The sequence below is a fragment of the Magnolia sinica genome, chromosome 2 (assembly GCF_029962835.1).
Source record: "Magnolia sinica isolate HGM2019 chromosome 2, MsV1, whole genome shotgun sequence".
In the NCBI taxonomy this organism is placed as follows: Eukaryota; Viridiplantae; Streptophyta; class Magnoliopsida; order Magnoliales; family Magnoliaceae; genus Magnolia; species Magnolia sinica.
Window position 1 is genome coordinate 41,701,417 of NC_080574.1, and position 20,114 is coordinate 41,721,530.

Here is a 20,114-nt window from a genome sequence, read left to right on the forward strand (position 1 = left end):
AAAAAAATTAAATTAAAAGCACGTGATCTTTTTATTTTCTCTTTTTAGAAGTCCACGTGCTGAGATAAAAATGGACAGTTAGCAGAATGCCACGTGTCATATTTTCAGTTTAGTTGTAAGCTCTTAAACTGACACGTGCATAGACAGTTAAAAAGTTTTATCTTGTTTATCTTAGAAAAAGAATGGCTACGTACCTTTACTCGCACGGGCGAACATGGCATACGTGTGAGAGATCTGATTCGTCAATGTACAGAGTACCCTAAAATAAGTGGGGACCGCCTCTTGAGTGGATCCACATGATTTTCAGGCCAGCGCATGCCAACCCTAGGTCCTACCTGATGGATCTTTTGGATCTTGAGCAGGTATGTCCTGCTGTCACGTGTTACTTGAAGCGTACTCCATCTCACACGAACGATTGTACTTGACAAAACGTAAGACTTCCGTACGCCGAATCCATTCCACACAAAAACCTCCACGTGGCACATGTTGTTAAGATCTCAATCTTTCACCGGATGGACCGCGGATTTGCTGGTGCACCACACACCACCAACCAAACTGGTGTGGGTACGTGTCGTGCGCAGACGAGCGCTGACGTTCCTCAAGCTCCGATTTGTACGAACGGTTCATAGGATATCAAAGTTACATGGCCCCCACAATTATGTATTTATCATATCTACACCGTTCATCCATTTGGCGAGATCATTTTTAGATTTGATCCCAAAAATGATTAATTTCCAAGCTCAAGAAGACCACACCGCCGTTTATCATATCTACACCGTTCAACCGTAGCAGTAAAACAATGTTCTCACCGTTAAAACATTCTTAGGGCCACCCTAACGTTTACTTTCCATCCAATCTATTCATAAGGTCAGACCGACCTAAAATAATAGAAAAAACAAATATCATATTGATCCAAAATTTCTCTAACCTCTAAAAGGTTGTCTTTTTTTCGTCTCAACCCTTAGGATGAGCTCACCAAGTGGACGGACGGTTTGGATATAACTAATACCTTATTATGTGATCCACGGAACTTAGTGACGTCAACACATCAGCCACATCAGTGGTGTCTGGTACACCAGCCAATCCGCTTCCGTTCTTAAGGACGCTACACGCTCAAAAAGCGTCCTGCCTGAAACTAGAACTTCACTATAGACAAAAAAGTGAAGCAACGATTGAAATTCAACAATCACAAGTATTTCCGTTCAGAGGGTTATGATTATTCAATAAGATTTATTTTTAAACTGTGGGTCGTCCCCTGTATCTACATTCTATTTACGGTTCCGAATCCACGTTTACCAATCTTTTGAATGTAGTGCACAAAAATAATCTGCTCCTGAGGTGTACAATACAATATCATCATTTAATCATATCTCCAGAGCACCATTTCGCGATGGATCGAAAGAAACTGCCGGGAACGTAACTAAAAAATAACCGCTCTCAATTCAAAATCTATTCGCTTAGACAACCAAAAGCTCGGTGGGGCCCACAATTGTCTGTGTAGGAAATCCACTCGGTCCATCAGTTGGAAAAGCAAGCTCAATTTACATTGTGATATAAAAACTCAGGTTCATACGATACTCAAATGGGCCACGCCACATGTAACAGTGGCAATGAGGACATCCACCATTGAAACCCTTCCGGGCCCACTGTCATGTTTTCATTCAATCAAACTAGTTAATAAACTGAGTAGAACCAGGATTAATTAAAAAAAAAAAAACAGATAAAATAGCCTGTTCCAAGACGTCGGTGGGCCCCAGTAAGATTTCAATGGTGTGCGTCTCCAACAGGGATCGTCCTGATTTTTGTCCTATCATCCTAGCATGGTCCGTCGCAAATGATGGACGGAGTGGATGTCACACATATCACTGCGTGCCCCCACAGAGTTTTTTGTGCGTGTCGCCTCCCCTAATGGGAATGAATGGCCTACGGACCCTCTCACTAGCCCATGGGTAGTGGTCGGTGATCTACGGGACCCACCCTGATATATTTCTTTCATCCATGCTGTCCAGCCATTCTTTCGTATCATTTTATGGTATGATCCAGAAAATTAGGTTGATCCAAATCTAAAGTGCACCGCACAATGTCGATTGAACGCCCACCATTAAAAACTTCTTGGGGCTACAAAAGTTTTGGATTAAGCTGATATATTTTTTTACCTTCATCCAAGTCTGCATGACCTAATCAACAGGTTAGATGTCAAATAACCATTACAGTGGACCTTAGGAGGTTTTTAATGGTGGACATTCAATCACTACTGTTTTCCCATGGTGTGGTCGACCTGATATTTAGATCAACATCATTTTTGGGATCAACAACTAAAATTATCTTTCAAAATGGATGGACGGCATGGATAAAACACATAAATCACGGTGGGGTCCACATAGCACCGACCACTAGCCAGCTGCCACCAGCCAAACCGCGTCCCTTCCTAATGCTGAGGGACACGTGTCATAAGCAGACAGCGAGTCACTCGGGCAGCGAATCGTCGTACGATTACTCAAACAAGAAAATAACCGCTCAAACTACATTGGGGAAGAACTGCAGACGCGCCTCTAAGCTCTTAGACTCCCATTCATGCAGGATAGACTGCATAGTCATGAACCCTACCAATTCCCCAACTCCATCTAATCAAGAAATCGTGCCTATCCACATCATCGGCGACAATGGTGGCGGTGAGCACCGTCGCAAGAAACGGTCCAAACTCAGCCGGATATCCGATCCGATGGGGATCTTGAAACCGAAAGGAGTGAAGAAACCAGACCCCACAGCGGCCAAGATCACCCGCCCGTGTAGTGAGTGCGGCAAGCGATTTTGGTCCTGGAAGGCCTTGTTCGGCCACATGCGTTGCCATCCAGAACGCCAGTGGCGCGGTATCAATCCACCGCCCAATTTCCGTAAGCCCACCTCCAGCGATCGCCCATCTACGTCTACCCTCGACGAGTTGACGAGTGTGGATCACGAAATCGCCACGTGTCTAGTGATGTTGGCGAATGGGCCCACTGCAGGAGAAGCGATACACTTCTGTCCTGATCGTGGCCCACCTGAATCCGGTGGCTCTATTGGTGGGGACCCATCAGGGACGGCTCACATGGATATGGCCCACTTGTACCCACTGAATTGGCGATTCGAGTGCTCGAGTTGCAAAAGGGTGTTTGGGTCCCACCAAGCACTGGGGGGCCATAGGGCTACGCATAAGAATGTCAAAGGTTGTTTTGCTAATACAAAGAGCAATGGAGAGGAAGATGGAGATGGTAATGGCAATGATGGTGTCATCTTGGACGGCTGTGATGATAGGGGAGAAGGGAAGGTCAAGGAGATTGGAGGAGAGAAGATTGATATGGTGGTGGGCCATAAGTGTAGCATTTGTTTGAAGGTTTTCTCTAGTGGTCAAGCCCTTGGTGGACATAAGAGGTGCCATTTTGAGAAAGGGGATGAACATGGTTTGAGTTGTTCTTCCACAACAAAAGGTTGTGTTTTGGACTTGAACTTGCCTGCCCCAACAGAGATTGAGGACTCTTCATCTGAGCTTGTTTTAGATCTACGGTTGGGAATTTGAAGAGATTTAGACCTTTGATCTTATTGAATTCTCTGTGGACCAAGCAATGGCCACATGGGTATGTCTCTGATGTTGATGTTATCTCAATTTACTCATTATTTTCATTGAATTCTACATTCTGTTTCCAAAAAATGGAGACAAAATTGACGGGTAATCCTTTCTTTTCCGCTAACGTGTTACGTATATAGGATATCCAAGCCATCGAAAAGGTCATATATGCCATGATAATCAACTATTGTGAAAATCAAGCCAATCCATCCATCCATCAAGCAGGAAACAATGTTGAATTAAATGGACGGCCAATGCCATGATTCAATATTTGTCAATGGTGTGTCCACTCAATGAATTGATCAGACTGAATTCGCATTAGTTGATCATCCTAGGGTGGACCATCAATTCCATGGCTCAGATATTCTACATATTTGATACATTAGTGGGAAAGAAAGGGGTGTATGGGAAAGTTCACATACATGAACTGTATGTGACCATTTGTCATTGTAACTTGGGAAGTGGCAAGGATGATTAATTTAGATGGTGATTATTATACTTTTAATTTTTTAAAATTAATGATTATTGATAATTGTGACTGTCTTTTTTTTTTTTTCCTTAAATTTTGTTGAAGTTTGCATAACTGCACAATGTGATGAAATTATTGAGAATGCTTGTGTCATTCTATTTTGTTTCTAAATTTTTTAAATGTGAACAATACAAAAATCTCTTTTCAATGGTCCATTTTGTCTATAAATATCAACAGTCAAGAATTTATCATTCAGCTTGAGATATGGATTCTGAATCATCTATGATAGTGCTCAGAACATGGATTATTCTGATGCTCCATCCATCTTCTATATATGGAACCATTCCCTCTCAAAAATCTGTATGCTTACAAAAAAAGAAAAAGAAAAAGGGGTCACTATGTCATTTTCTCCCAAAAATCAATTCAAATTTAGAGAGACATCTTCCAGTGTTTCACTCCCTTCTGTGTTGAGTTAACTCAATGCCATTGAATCGACGGTCTAGATTATACATAGCGGACCTGCGCAACACTTCCATCCAACGCTCTGCAAGGACCCATATGAGTCCATGAATATTCATGTATGCGTGCAAAACTTGCCAATTTTGATGAACTTGACCGAAGAAGAAGAGTACAAGGGCCACCGTGGACACCCCAACTGTGATCACGAAGAGCCCGCAGAAGCTGCTTGGGGTGAGGCTACCATTCTCACCGTTGGATCCTGAACTTGGACACTTTGATGAGGCCATCAAGCCATCTTCAAGTTCATGTATTTGGCCGCTTTCCCGCACTTTCAGGATCGCTTCGGAGACGTCAATTGCAAGAGGTGAACCCTTGGGAAACACCTGAGGCATGTCCATGAACTCAGTTCGGTGCTGATCAAAGGAATCAATTCAACAATCTTCAACCAGATTATATGTGGACAGTTGGTGTACAAGGGTGTTTATATATATATATATATATATATATATATATATATATATATATATATATATATATAAACACACGCACGCACACCCCTACACACTCACGCAGTAGTGGAATTTCACCACCTATGGATACCCGAACCCTTGACCGGGTGTTGAAACTCCCAATAGTCTACCACCCGTGCAAGAGCAAGGATCACACACACACACACAACTCCTTGGAGTCCACCACCAGAGCAAGAGTAAGGATGGGTGTGTTTGTTTGCACCAAATACATCATTTAATTTCATGATAATCCTTCAAAATAATTCACGATTTTTGGTGGGCCATCTCCACAAACAAGCCCATGGATTCATGCCTAGGGATTGAAATTGTTCAAATCAGCGGCCATATCACTGGTGGGCCATTAGCCTAAACATGGCATGTAGGCTGCTTTAGATTGGTCAAGCTGGCTATTTGGACGGACAAGATCATTTAGTCAGTATAGTGTTGTGTCTTTGCCCATCTAAGATGTTCTCCTAGGAATTGATCTGATGGGCCTCTACATGGATGGACCATGCCACCGTTGCGAGATCCTCGCCATCCAATGTTTGGCCCTTATCATCAAAAGGACGGCTACTATAAAAACAGGCAATGGCCAACATTCAGTAGTTCAAAGGTCTACTTATCAGACGATTAGGATTGAAATTTCAGTGCAGCTTTAAGATTAACTTAGAAGTTCGTGACACCATCCAAAATCGTAGCCCTCGGCTTCCTAATTCCCTGTACAATGATCTGGTGGTCACTCACCTACGATGATCAAAACTATTCATCCAATGGCCACTGACAATTGCGCCCATATGATTAAAGAAGGGATTGGCTACTAGGTGGGATTTTGCTCTGTGAACCTTCCACGGCCAGTAGGATAGGATGAACGGTTCCGATCAGAGAGAGTGGGGTCCATGTCCATTGGAGATCCTGTGGACTACAATTTCGGGTGGTCCAAGCTACTCCATTACATACACATTTTCATGTACTTACAAAGCCGAATCCCCCCACCTCAAAGGTGGGCCCCACTGTAGTGTAGTCCTTGCAATTAGCGGCCAGAAATAACTTCACGTAAGGGGCCTCCAGGAAGACGGCTGCGATCTCTCTACTCTTGAGGGCCGTGGGGTATTCCATGTCCCCATTGGTGTATTTCCTAATGTTCTTGGGATGGAATCCCAACCCTTCCAGGTACTTTACCACGAACGAGTCACTATCACAGCCAACCATCGATCTGGACCTGATCAAGGACTCTACGCTGATGGGCTGTGGTTCAAGCCGTTGGACCGTAAGCATAGTCGTTAGGCTAGCCGCGTAGCTTGAAGTCAATACAAGTGCAACAAAGAGCCACACCACCGTAGCCATTCGAGCCAGATTGCGCTGGAGTTCAATCCCTGCAAAATGGGCCACTTCTTGAGATGGATTCCTGACCATTGAATCAATTTTAGCCTGATAAATGTAGATTCTTGCCTACTTATATTTTATCCATCCATTTGCCAGCTGCTACAAATCGGATGATCCAGATCGTTTGATCAGCGTAGTTTTAGATCATGGCCCATCCACTACAAGTATGTGAAACCACAACGTCCAAATAGTGGGCCCCACTTTATATGAACAATGGCCCAAAAATTGCATCATGCGGTCAATATAGCAGTATCAAATGTAGAGTTAAAAGAAAATTGCCAGTGGTCCAAATTCAGTGAGTGGAACATCATGCAGTTAAGATAACAGTCTGATTAGTCACGATTTTGGGTGATGATCCATCTACATAGGGCCCAACTATTTGAACGGCCTAGATTATCAGATCAAGCCCGAATAAGCAAAGTTTCATACCATGCCTTGAGAAGAGTGTGGTGAAGGAGAACCAAACAGAAGAGCGGAATTGATACCATAACGAACCGGTCCTGAAATATTCATTGCCGCTGTTGCGTTCGATCACCCAGACTACCACTCCATTGTAGAAATTCACTACGGCCACTAGGGCCCACAATCTCAGCGTGAACGGCTTCATGAAAGTCCAGGCCCTTGATTCCTCTGGTTCCACAAGGACCAACATTTTAACCCCTGATTCTGCATATGGATGAGTGAACTCGGCGTGCTTCCAACGGTGGGCCACGATCGCCGTATCCCCAACTACTGCATCAAAGGTCTTCTCAATAACAAACATGAAGAAACTGTTAGGAAGCTCAAGAAAATCCATGCACATAGTTTAAAAATTCTCAAAAGCTTAACACAACTCGGCCCAACTGGACTCAGATTTCATCATGACCCAAGAACACTTGATTTAGTAATGACATGCTCGAGACTTGGAGAAAATTTGACTCGATAAAATAAATCAACTTGACTCAACAAAACTCAGAGAATTTTGACGAAACTCGACTTAACTCACTGAGACTCTACCCGACTTGAGATTTTGAGTTTCTAAATTATGATCCATCAAATGCAAAGAAATACAAAGTTGTGAGTTTATGTTGGAAAATATCATCATCGCTGTCATTGTCATCATTTAAGCCTTGTAACAATTAATTGGGGTCGACTACATGAATCTTGTTCCACCGTTCTACTCTATCAACGATCATTTAGAATGCCATATTGTTTGGATTCATGACATAAGTTATGGTATGAGTTAGATAACAGCTCCCAACCTGATGTAATCCTTGTGATCCTTTCTTTAAGTTTGGGATTAGCAATAAGAGCACAGAACTACAACAGACATGATGTAATAGACTATTACATACTATTACGTAGGCTGATCACAATATATAATGTATTACATTGAATGAACCATCCCGATCGATAATTACGCATCTCATGTGGCATTCAAAAGAATAAGGGATGATGGTGGACATTAACAAAACCATTAACAAAACCATTCATACATTTTGTATGAGACTCTTTGCAATGGATAATCAAAATCTCAAAATATAATAAATAGGACCTTAGATACGATTGATTGGTAAAACAAGAATTGAAAAGCCGACCCACGTAGATAGAACAAGGCAACAACGATGATGATAAGAGAACAAGGCTAGGCCACGTCAAAGTCTAACTGTATATTTTGTATGGATTGATGATATGTTAGGTTTATCTAATTATTTTCATAAAATTAATAAATAAACTTACTTAATTTACTCAACTCACCTTGAGATGAACCTGCTCAACCATAGAGTCATATGTGCCATTATAACCTTCGAACTTGTAAGGTAAATCATACGGCAGGCTTTTCACAACAATCTTGAAAACATCGATGGAGAAGCCCTCAAAATATGTTTCATTTGAAGTAGCATTGAATTTCGACCGCACAAACCTGCTAAATGAACTTTTTGCTGGAACTCCGATCCTTAGAGGCTTTGTGATTGTCGGGGTGGCCCATCCTCGAGGGGCCACATAAGACCCCCCAGGCCAAAACACATGACCTAAGAATAGCATGGATCTATGTTTATTGCCTGCTGTGGTCTCCTCGTAATCAATGCCTTCTGAAAAATGAAATTGTTGTGACCAAAATCCAAGCTCTCTGTAACTTCTACCCACTACATTAACAATTTCAAGAGCGGCCGCTTGCACCAATCTACCCTTTAAGAGGCAGATCTGGCCGCTCAATCCACTTGAATTACTCGATAGGACACGTTGTAGCAACCGTTCACCCTGTGAAAAAACCCTAAGACCAGTCAGCATTGAAGAACTGCTAGACCACTGACTTTTTGCCAAAGATCCTTCTCCAAGCCCTTCCATGGCTTGAGCCACAACCCATGCAGCATCATATGCTCGGGCTCCAAAAATGCTGGGTTCCAAGTTATCTTCTCTAGGATATTTTCGATGGAAATGTCGCCGGAATCGGATCTGGAAGTCCCTAAATTGCCGACTGGTCTGCGGGAAGTAGTTCCTCACGCCGATGACACCTTGCATGGAAGAAATAATGGATAGGTTGGCGGTGTTCAAGAGATTTGTAGTGCTGTCTGTGGTGATCCACACGTAATCTTTTCCCATCATTCCCATGTTCTTGGCCTCTGCAAATAACCGGACACTGAAGGTGAATGATGAGTGGACGATAAACACCCTACATTGCATTCTCCTCAAGATCTCCAGCTCTTCTCGAATCGCAATGCTTAAGTTGTATTGCGAGGCAAATGAGGGGAAGACTGATCGATAGTCGATCTTGGAATTCACTTCTCGGAGGGCATCGGCAAGGTCGGCGATGTCTCCGGCTGAAGCGTAGTTGTAATCTTCGTAGATGACCACCACCCTCTGCCACTCCCATGAGCCGACAATGGCGGCCACAGCTTGCATTTGGGACCGGTGATTTGGGGCCATTTGAACTAGGAATGGTTGGGGAGCGGGTGATTGTGGGGCATCCTCGGCTAAGGAAAGAATTGGTATGTTGGATCTTGCACCGAGCTGGGCCACAAACATCGCCTCCTCCCACGTGTGCAGGCCAAGGATTGTTTGCACATGCTGATCGTTGATGAGGCCCATTGCTGCAGTTAGAGTTCCATGCATTAGCTGCATCCTTTGATAGAAAATAAAAAGAAAATGATAAAACATATATATGTGGAGAATGCTCCATTGCTCTCATAGCACTATTAAGTTATAGTGCCCCTAGTTGCATTGGAATACTTTGACAGTTCAATCCATTGATCTAGATGTTCATTGGGTCCAACACGAATTTCATGTACCACCATGCAGTAATCACACTGATTTAACCAATACTAACCATTCGATCAATGTCCTTTAATATGAAAGATCAAAATAGTGTTAATATATATATATATATATCTATATATATATATATCTATATATATATATATATATATATATATATTCCAATCAGCAATTTCATCCATCTTTAGGGCCATTATGGATTGCTTATAATTCTAAAGAATCATTTTTGTTAGGCAATCGTAACCATGCCATCTGCTGCTTTTAAAAAGGATAGATACAAAAAAGGCCATCGAATATCTTATCAGTGCAATTTCAGTACGAGAGCGCATGAAATGTGTTCAGGACTTAATTGACTGTCCTGAGAGAATGGAATGCCCTGGCAGATGGGTTGGCCTGCCTAGGAAGTGAGCTTCAATTCATTTCTCTTGTCTGGCAGGCTTCGGACCTCTCTCCTCAAATTTGGGGTCTAATTTTGCTGGATAGAGTCAGGCTGGGTTCCATTATACAATCCCTGATGGGTTTTAATTAAGATAGTTCTCGTAGATTGGCTGTCTGATTTAGGCCTTATGATAGCCTTCCTCGGGGTCATTTTCCCCTTGGGGATGTTAGACAGGCTGAAACATACCTTGTATAGACCTTGTATAGCTAGCATACCTTATATAGTTGATTCTGATTTTATTTCTTTCCTTGTATAGATGTTGTAATCTCTATATATTCAACCCCTTTGGGTTGTCTCAAATACACAAAAGCTTTCAGCTCGTCTCGGTTTACATGGTATCAGAGCATCACTGATCCAAATCCAGCACCACCTGTCAGATCCGACCACCCCTGCGTCATCCGGCCACCCCTGTTACGTCGTCCGATCATCCCTCTGCTCGTCCAAGCACCATCTGCTGCTCGTCCCGCGCCCCTATTACAGATCCGACTATCCCCTGCTCTTCCGAACGTCCCCTGTTGCAGATCCGGCCACCTCCTGCGCGTCCGACTGTTCGTCCAACCACCCCCTGCGCGTCCGACCACCCCCTGTGCATCCGACTGCCCCCTGCTAATTGTCCGATCACCCCCTGTTGCGCATCCGACCACCCCCTGCCCGTCCGACCACTCCTGTTGAAGATCCGACCACCCCCAACGTCGCCCGATCTGTTGCTGTTGCTGCTGCGTCGCTGGATCTACATTTTCCAGATCCACAGGTCCTGTTGCTGTTCCTATTCTTATTCTGCTGCAACTGTTGCTGTTCCTTTTCTTCTTTTGCTGCAACTGTTGCTGTCCTGTTGCTATTCCTATTCTTCTTCTACTGCAACTCTTTGCGTGCTTTATATTAACTCCGATCAATGGACAAGAACTCATCATGTACAGAGGCCCCAAGGTGTAGTTTTGATGGTACCAACTATTCACTATGGGCCATCCATTTTCAGAATTTCCTGAAGGGTCGTGGTTTGTGGGGACTAATTGATGGATCTGTTACTATTCCCACTTCCACGGATGCCGATAAATTGGCTGATTGGGAAATGAACAATGGACGGATTAATACCTGGATTCTCGATTCAGTCGATCGGTCCATTGCTGTTGGCCTCACACCTCATCGCATGGCTAAGGCAATGTAGGAGCATCTTCAGACAATTTATCAATAAAGTAATGCGGCCCGGTCATATCGTCTGGAACAGGATCTCGTTAACCTTACTCAGGGTGACGACAGTATTCAATCATTTTATTCTAAAATTGTCACAATTTGGACTGAGATGGCCTTGATGGATCCAATATTTCCTAATGACTTTAGGATTTTCCAAACTATGCACGAGAGTGCGCAAGTTCGCCAATTACTTATGAAACTGCGTCCGGAATTCGAGCATTGTCGAGCTGCTCTCTTGAACCGTAGCCTTACTCCTTCATTGAATTCGGTTATTAATGATCTATTGGCTGAGGAACAACGACTGAAAGTTCTATCACTTCCTTCCTCGACTCCGAGATCCTCTGATATGGTGCTTGCTGTGTCCACCACTACATCAACGCGTGGCTCCTCTCTTTTAACATGTCGCGGTTGCAACAAGGTGGGTCATGTTGTTGCTCAATGCAAAGAATGGTGCGCTTATTGTTGACAAACTGGTCATGGCATTCAAGACTGCCGTACACGTGCATATGCATCTTCTTCCGTCCGTGGACGTGGTAGTCGTGGTTGTGGCCGTGGTCGTGCTCTTTCTGCTTCTGTTGCCACTATTTCTTCCAAGCCGACTGTTACTGATTCTACATCTACTGTTTCTGCTGAAGGCCTTTCATCTCCGTTGACTCCTGCGATGCTCCAGCAAATCATTCAGGCCCTTTCTGCGGCCGGTATGTCAGGTATATCCCCATTTTCTACATGGTTCTTCGATTCGGGTGCTTCCAATCATATGACCGGTGCTGTATCCCATTTTCGTGACATTCGTCCCTACACCGGCAATCAAGCTATTTCTACTGCGGATGGCACTAGACTACCTATTTAGTCTGTTGGATCATTGACTTTCTCTCCTTCTGCTCATCGCCAGTTCACCCTTCGTGATGTGTTTCATGTCCCTAACATCTCCTCAAATTTAATTTCAGTTGGTCAACTCACATCAAATAACTGCTTAGTCATATTTCTTCCCAACTGTTGTTTTGTGCAGGATCTGGCGACGGGAAAAGTACTTGGGAGGGGTAGGCGGCATGGTCGTCTGTACGTGCTGGATTTTGATTCATCTGTCACTCCGGCCCGTTGTTTCTTTTCTCCTTCTTCATCAGATATTTCTTCAGCAAATAAATTGTGGAAACTATGGCACTTTCGCCTGGGTCATCCACATTCCGATCGGTTACTTTAGTTAATTTCGTCTGGCATGTTTGGGAATATTTCTCTTAATAAAAATGATTTGGATTATTCTTGTTCTTCCTGTTGTCTTTCAAAAAGTAAGTGTGTTCCATTTTCCCTAAGTACTACAAAATCATCTTCTATGTTTGAACTTGTGCATACAGATGTTTGGGGTCCTTCACCAATTATGTCTCTCTCTAGGTTACGATACTATGTAATATTCATTGATGATTTCATACGTTACACTTGGATTTACTTTCTACAATCGAAGTCACAGGTTTTTGAAAAATTCAAGTTATTTCACTCTATGGTAGAGACTCAATTTCGGGTTTCAGTTCAAACTCTCCGCTCTGACTCAAGGGGGGAATATCTCTCAACTAATTTTCGTACATTTCTTTAAGGGCATGGAATTATTCATCAAACCACCTGTTCTCCACAACAGAACGGGGTGGCTGAAAGAAAAAATCGTCATATTGTTGAAACTACCAATACCCTGATAACAGCTATGAGTGTTCCTCGTTCTTTCTGGGCTGAAGCAATGTTACATTCCGTCTACTTAATTAACCGGATGCCAACCAAAGTTCTGAATAGTAAATCTCCTTACTCTGTTCTCACTGGCTTACCTCCTGCATATTCCACATTTCGTGTTTTTAGTTGTATCTGTTATGTTCACCTGGCTTCACGTGAACGTAACAAACTATCTCCAACATCAGTCAAATGTATGTACTTGGGATTTGGGGAAACTCAGAAGGGTTTTCGATGTTATGATCCGGTTTCTCGTCGTGTTCGGGTTTCACGACATGTTGTTTTTCTTGAGCACATTGCTTTTCATTCATCTCTTCCTCCTCCACACACTCCCAACTCTCCTAGTCTAACTGTCTTTCCAGAAATTCCGTTTGCCTCAAGTATTCTCCATCGTCCGTTGCAGGTTTACTCACGTCGACCACGTACAGATCCACCACCTATTACTCAACCTGAACCTACTGTACCCATTGCTGATTCCGAACTTACCTCGATCCGTCGTTCCGCTCGTGAACATCGAGCGCCTGATCGGTTGATATGCTCTATGTCTGCCATACACTCTGCATTATAAACACGATTAATCAGGCCATTAAGCGGTATCATGTGTGTAAATCTATGTAATAAATGGGTCTGATATGCAATATTTGACCCTCAACAGCTAATTGGTAGCAAATGGATTTATTCGGTCAAACTCAAGTCTGATGGATCATTGGATCGATACAAGGCTCGACTTGTCGCTCAGGGATACAAACAAGAATACGGAATTGATTATGATGAGACTTTCGCTCCCGTGGCCAAGATGAAAACTGTTCGTACTCTTCTGGCTATATCTTCTGTTCGCTCATGGCCACTCGCTCAGATGGATGTGAAAAATGCCTTTCTTCATGGAGATCTTCAAGAAACCGTGTATTTGAAACCTCCTCCTGGCTCCTTAATCCCTGACAATAAGGTATGTCGTCTAAAGAAAGCCCTGTACGGCCTCAAACAGGCACCTCGGGCATGGTTCCAACGCTTTCACGATGTTGTTACGGGTGCTGGTTTTACTCAAAGTGGTCATGACCCATCCTTATTTTTGCGCATCACTGCTCACAGAATTGTCATTTTTCTGGTCTATGTTGACGACGTCCTACTGACTGGTAGCAATACTGCTGGCATCTTTGCTTTAAAGGAAGTTCTGCAATCCTCCTTCAAAATGAAAGACCTCGGCCATCTCACATACTTTCTTGGGCTTGAAATCTCACGTTCTAAACGTAGGATCCTAGTCAGCCAGCGTAAATATACCAAGGATCTTCTCGCTTTGGCATCATTGACAGATCAGAAAACAGTTCAGACTCCCTTAGAACTTAACATTCATTATGGTCGCGACGATGGTGATCTACTTGCACAGCCCGACTTATACTGTCGTTTGGTTGGGAGTCTAGTTTACTTAACTATGACTCGCCCTGATATTGCCTATGCTGTCCAAGTCGTCAGTCAGTTTGTTTCTGCTCCTCGGACTCTTCATATGACTGCGGTGTTACGTATCATACGGTACCTACGTGGAACTCTAGATCGATCACTGTTCTTCTCCTTCACGGCGACTCTAAACCTTCGTGCTTATTCGGATGCTGATTGGGCTGGTTGCGTTCTCACACGAAGATCTACCACTGGCTACTGTGTTTTTCTCGGCACTTCTCTCATCTCTTGGAAGTGTAAGAAGCAGGCCACTGTTTCTAAATCAAGCACAGAAGCCGAGTATCGAGCGATGTCTGCTGCGTGTAGTGAACTTGTTTGGTTACGTGGACTTCTTTCCGACTTGGGCATTCCTGTGCAGAATCCTACTCCACTTCATGTTGATAATCTCAGTGCCATTCAGATTGCCTCTAACCCGGTTTTTCATGAACGGACGAAGCATATTGAAGTTGACTGTCACTTTATCCGTGAGAAATTTCAGTCTGGGCTCATTTCTCTACCACATGTTGCATCCCATCATCAGATTGCAGACATTTTCACCAAGTCCCTAACTTCTGCACGTCACTCATTTCTCGTTGGCAAACTATTACTTGTCGATGACCCGCATTAGTTTGAGGGGGGATGTTAGACAGGCTGAAACATACCTTGTATAGACCTTGTATAGCTAGCATACCTTATATAGTTGATTTTGATTTTATTTCTTTCCTTATATAGATCCTGTAATCTCTATATATTCAACCCCTTTGGGTTGTCTCAAATACACAAAAGCTTTCAGCTCGTCTCGGTTTACAGGGGAAGCCCGAATGTTCATGGTGATGTATATCATTATATGAAAAATGAGAATTTTCCTCTAAAATAAAAATAAAAATAATAATAATAATAATAATAAATGGCGGCCACAGCTTGCATTTGGGACCGGTGATTTGGGGCCATTTGAACTAGGAATGGTTGGGGAGCGGGTGAATGTGGGGCATCCTCGGCTAAGGAAAGAATTGGTATGTTGGATCTTGCACCGAGCTGGGCCACAAACATCGCCTCCTCCCACGTGTGCAGGCCAAGGATTGTTTGCACGTGCTGATCGTTGATGAGGCCCATTGCTGCAGTTAGAGTTCCATGCATTAGCTGCATCCTTTGATAGAAAATAAAAAGAAAATGATAAAACATATATATATGGAGAATGCTCCATTGCTCTCATAGCACTATTAAGTTATAGTGCTCCTAGTTGCATTGGAATATTTTGACAGTTCAATCCATTGATCTAGATGTTCATTGGGTCCAACACGAATTTCATGTACCACCATGCAGTAATCACACTGATTTAACCAATACTAACCATTTGATCAATGTCCTTTAATATGAAAGATCAAAATAGTGTTAATATATATATATATATATATATTCCAATCAGCAATTACATCCATCTTTAGGGCCATTATGGATTGCTTATAATTCTAAAGAATCATTTTTGTTAGGCAATCGTAACCATGCCATCTGCTGCTTTTAAAAAGGATAGATACAAAAAAGGCCATCGAGTATCTTATCAGTGCAATTTCAGTACGAGAGCGCATGAAATGTGTTCAGGACTTAATTGACTGTCCTGAGAGAATGGAATGCCCTGGCAGATGGGTTGGCCTGCCTGGGAAGTGAGCTTCAGTTCCTTTCTCTTGTCTGGCAGGCTTCGGACCTCTCTCCTCAAATTCGGGGTCTGATTTTGCTGGATAGAGTCAGGCTGGGTTCCATTATACAATCCCTGATGGGTTTTAATTAAGATAGTTCTCGTAGATTGGCTGTCTGATTTAGGCCTTATGATAGCCTTCCTCGGGGTCATTTTCCCCTTGGGGTAGCCCGTAATGTTCATGGTGATGTATAGCATTATATGAAAAATGAGAATTTTCCTCTATAAAAAAAATAAAATAAAATAATAATAATAATAATAATAATAATAAAACAAAGGGGATTTGATGGACTGTTCGGATTGGCGGATTGAACTGTCCAAGTGAACCGATTCAACTAGGAACACTATTACTTGATTGTATGAGAGCGCATGAAATGAGTGAATGTAGAATGCATGACATCGGTGTTCTCTCAAGGAATTGGCAACCCTCTTTTATATAATTTATTCCTGCAATGCTCCAACCAAACACATCAAGTCACGTCACATGTATACATGGAGGGGAGCGGATTAGGTGAGGACTGTGAGGCCCCCCTTGATTAATATATTGTATATATATATATATATTAGTCCTATCCATCCATTTTGCCAGCTAATTTTAGAACATGAACCTAAAATTTTAGCAGATCCAGATCTCAGGTGGACCACACCACATGGAACAGTGGTGATTGACTATTAAAAACTTCTTGGGGGCCACAAAAGTTTTGTATGAAGCTGATATTTGTTTTCTCCCTTGACCTTATCAATGGGTTGGATGGGAAATAAACCTTCAGGTTAGCACTAGGAATTTTTTAATAGAGGGCATTCAATCATCACTGTTTCCTATGGTGTGGTGCACCTGGCTTTGGATCTCCTTTATTTTTGGGTTCATGCCCTAAAATGAGCTGTCAAAACGGACAGACGGTGTGATACATAATACATACATCAAGGTAGGCCCCATGGTCAGGACGCACCGTGTTAGGTGAGGTGGGCCGCCATGGAGGAGATGCAGTCCAACCATACTGATGACATTTTCATCCTCGAACTACCTATACGGTACACGTAAATTAAAAAAAAAAAAAAAAAAAACCTATGCTACACGCAGCATACTACGTACGTGCAGATGGCTTACACCAACTTCCTATACCATAAAAAATAAAAATAAAAAATAAAAACAAAACAAAAGGCACTGTTAATGTGCATCCACACAAGGAAACATGGCGTAAACCCGAAGGAAAAATAAAAAATAAATCATTAGTGGTTATTATTGGAGTTGAAGTTACCATTTTAAGCTGAATTGCACCACAAGGTTCTTCAAACCTCACTTTCTAAATGAACCAGTGCCAATATGAATTGATCTGGCAATGGATCTACTATGGAATGGATACGTTGTGTCTTCGACCTTGGAGCTGAATTACTACTCTAGGTTTTCACCCGTTGTGGAAAAATCCGTATTGCTGCCTCCTATAAGAGTCCAGGCCATGTCTTGGTCCAGTGCAGTTGATCATCCTCTCAAACTCTTAGATCGACTACTGAATTGTCCAAGATGAACCATGAATTCATCAAGCTGGTAAGAAGATACGAATTGTTGATGTATGACCCAAAACAATTTTATAGAAAGTATTTTTCTTGATTTGTTTAGATTGTTTAATTTTATGTGAGATGACAGAAACTTAATTAATACCCCATTCCTAGTAATACATATGGGTACGTACACAACTCAGCTGCGGATGGCCTGGTCGAGTTGAGGAGTGATGGTTAAGTGGACCGTCTTTACTGATCGTTGGGTAACCTCCCCCCTACCATTCGTGGTCTATCGTCCTTAGACAGAGTTGGGTTGGACAGCCTGCAGGAGAACTAATTTTATTTCCTGTCTTTCCTAATTAGCTTCTTACGATAGGTGGGCCCACAACCTTTACTGTTGGGCTGCCTGAATCTTAGCCTGTAAAAAGTGTTGTACTTCGCATCTATATGAATAATAAAAAGAATACATATATATATATATATATATATATGGGCACGTTCCGAAATGCTTCTTTTTCTTTTTCTTTTTTTTTTTTTCACGTATAGAAATGCTTGCATACAACTACTTGGAAAATGTAGAGAAGATTGCATGCTCCTCAAATGGACTTTTCAAATATAAAATTATTGGAAGATGTTAGATTCTAGCCAAGCATCTTTGAATGGTGAGAAATAATGGGTGCACGAGAAATATGTGCCATTTACATATGATACTTGTCTAGTCGACTCGATTGTATTCAAGTCGACTCAAAACCCGCTTACATCGAGATTTTTGCTTTCAATTATTTGAGTTTCTCTGAGTTTTTTTAGAGTCAAAGTTGTGTCGAGTTCCTCATGCACAACATGGAGGTGCGTATTGCCTACACCCCTAGGGAGGCAAACTGTACTGCAGATGGCCTGGCACGGTTGGGGAGTGGCAGTCAAGTGGACCGCCTGTATAAAGGGATGGGAGATCTCCCCCCAAATATTAGTGGTTTTTTGTTTTTAGACAAAATTGGATTAGGAAGCCTACAGGAGGGCTGATTTGTTTGTTTTAGTTACTTCCGGCTTTTCCTTAACTTCTTACGAGAGGTGGGCCCAAGCCATTCGGGCCTGCCTGAATCTTAGGCTGTATAGATGGTGTAATCTCGCTGTGAAATGAATATATTGCATCTTTAAAATTTAAAATTAAAATATAAAATAATAATAATAATAATAATAATTAAAAAAATAAAATTGTGTCGAGTTCCTCAAGGTTTTCAATCACATTTTATAAAACATTTTTGATATAAAAAAGGATTACTAATCATCACAACTTTGCTCTTTCTAGGGCTTGCTCTGAGTCGACTCTTTGAGCCAACTCGACTCTATGGACTTTCTGACTCCATCGATCCATCCGTCCATCTATCAACGTGTACATGTTGGATATGCACGCATATCATGTGTACATTACACCCATGGCATGTAATACATTTTTGCATGCCTTGAATCAGCAACAATCATGCTAAAGAAATTATAATAATAATAAGAAGAAGAAGAAGAAGAAGATTTAATGAAAATTTCATGAATCTAGAAAACATGAGTACCCATGGTGGCTGCCTGAACCGGATCGCCTTTAGAATCTCTTATGTGCACTGTTGCTTTAAAACCCGTGGAGCGGAAGAAGTCTCTGATGGCCATCTCGATGGCAATCTTCTCTTCTTTTCCAGGTCGAGTCGTGGAGTCTATGATGGCGCCGATGCTGCCTGCCGACCTGATTTTCCACTTATTGTTGTTGTCGCGGGCGGCCATTAGCTTTGGTTGGTATAAGAAAATGAAGGAGAGGAGAAATGCAAGTCGTTTGTAGTGCAATGAAGAGGTAACAGACATTTCTGTTGAGAGAGAGAGAGAGAGAGAGAGAGAGAGAGTATGAATGCATGAGCTAATAAATAGAAAACAGGTATGTAGTTCTGTAGGGGCTTTGACTTTGACTGTGGTTTTCAGCTCGTGGTTGATTTGGGACGCGGATTTCCTGCGAAACCCTTTCGCAGGATGTTCCTGCACAAGGATGCTGGGTGGGGCCACCACCATGTTTCTGGGAAATATATTCCGTTCATCCATTTTTTGAGCTAATTTGAGTACAAGCGACCAAAAATGAGTTGGATCCAAAACTAAAGTGGACCACACCAGAGGGAAAATTGGGAAAAGAAATGCCTACCGTTGAAACCTTCTTGGGGTCCACCTTGATGTTTATATGCCATCCAAACCGTTTATAAGGTCATTACCACAGGGATGAAGTGAAAATACAAAATAAAATAGCCTGAAACAAAGCTTTTATGGTCATAAGAATGTTTCAACGGTTCTCACCGAATATCCAATGTTTACTCTCGTGTGGCCCACTTGAGTCTTGTATCCACCTCATTTTTTTTCTTTTATACTAAAATGAGCTCACAAAATGGATAAACGGAGTATATTTCCCAGAAACATAGTGGTGAGCCCCAGCCAGCAACCTT

At 42.4% G+C, this 20,114-nt stretch overlaps 3 protein-coding genes across 4 annotated transcripts; 1 reads left to right on the forward strand and 2 right to left on the reverse strand.

Moving 5' to 3' along the window:
• Positions 1–1,978: 1,978 nt before the first annotated feature.
• LOC131237033 (zinc finger protein ZAT3-like) lies at positions 1,979–4,143 on the forward strand. Its single transcript, XM_058234648.1, has one exon. It carries the CDS (start codon positions 2,234–2,236, stop codon positions 3,554–3,556), a length of 1,323 nt encoding a protein of 440 aa, XP_058090631.1. The 5' UTR covers positions 1,979–2,233; the 3' UTR covers positions 3,557–4,143.
• Positions 4,144–4,362: 219 nt separating this feature from the next.
• Positions 4,363–9,506, reverse strand: LOC131237032 (glutamate receptor 2.2-like). 2 transcript variants are annotated; one of them, XM_058234647.1, is made up of 4 exons: positions 8,162–9,506; positions 6,854–7,169; positions 6,035–6,414; positions 4,363–4,915 (listed from the first exon to the last, which is right to left on the reverse strand). In XM_058234647.1, exons 1-4 carry the CDS (start codon positions 9,491–9,493, stop codon positions 4,526–4,528), a joined length of 2,418 nt encoding a protein of 805 aa, XP_058090630.1. In that variant the 5' UTR covers positions 9,494–9,506; the 3' UTR covers positions 4,363–4,525. The 2 variants fall into 2 exon arrangements, with proteins under 2 accessions (XP_058090630.1, XP_058090629.1); XM_058234646.1 differs by having other exon boundaries at positions 6,017–6,414.
• Positions 9,507–10,542: 1,036 nt separating this feature from the next.
• On the reverse strand, positions 10,543–19,518 carry LOC131225089 (glutamate receptor 1.2-like). The gene is made up of 3 exons (XM_058220513.1): positions 19,209–19,518; positions 15,366–15,568; positions 10,543–10,848 (listed from the first exon to the last, which is right to left on the reverse strand). The coding sequence occupies exons 1-3, from the start codon at positions 19,489–19,491 to the stop codon at positions 10,543–10,545; spliced, it is 792 nt and encodes a 263-aa protein (XP_058076496.1). The 5' UTR covers positions 19,492–19,518.
• Between the last annotated feature and the right edge of the window lie 596 nt (positions 19,519–20,114).

Coding starts and splice junctions, on each gene's coding strand:
- LOC131237033 (XM_058234648.1), top strand. CDS start 2,234: ATGGTGGACATTCAATCACTACTGTTTTCCCATGGTGTGGTCGACCTG.
- LOC131225089 (XM_058220513.1), bottom strand. CDS start 19,491: ATGTCTGTTACCTCTTCATTGCACTACAAACGACTTGCATTTCTCCTC. Junction 15,569..19,208: donor GGTTCAGGCAGCCACCATGG/GTACTCATGTTT, acceptor CTCTAACTGCAG/CAATGGGCCTCATCAACGAT. Junction 10,849..15,365: donor CCCAAATGCAAGCTGTGGCC/GCCATTTATTAT, acceptor TGGAAAATGTAG/ATCCAGCGACGCAGCAGCAA.
- LOC131237032 (XM_058234646.1), bottom strand. CDS start 9,493: ATGGGCCTCATCAACGATCAGCATGTGCAAACAATCCTTGGCCTGCAC. Junction 6,415..6,853: donor CACACTCTTCTCAAGGCATG/GTATGAAACTTT, acceptor CCCATTTTGCAG/GGATTGAACTCCAGCGCAAT. Junction 4,916..6,016: donor AGGTGGGGGGATTCGGCTTT/GTAAGTACATGA, acceptor GACATGCCTCAG/GTGTTTCCCAAGGGTTCACC.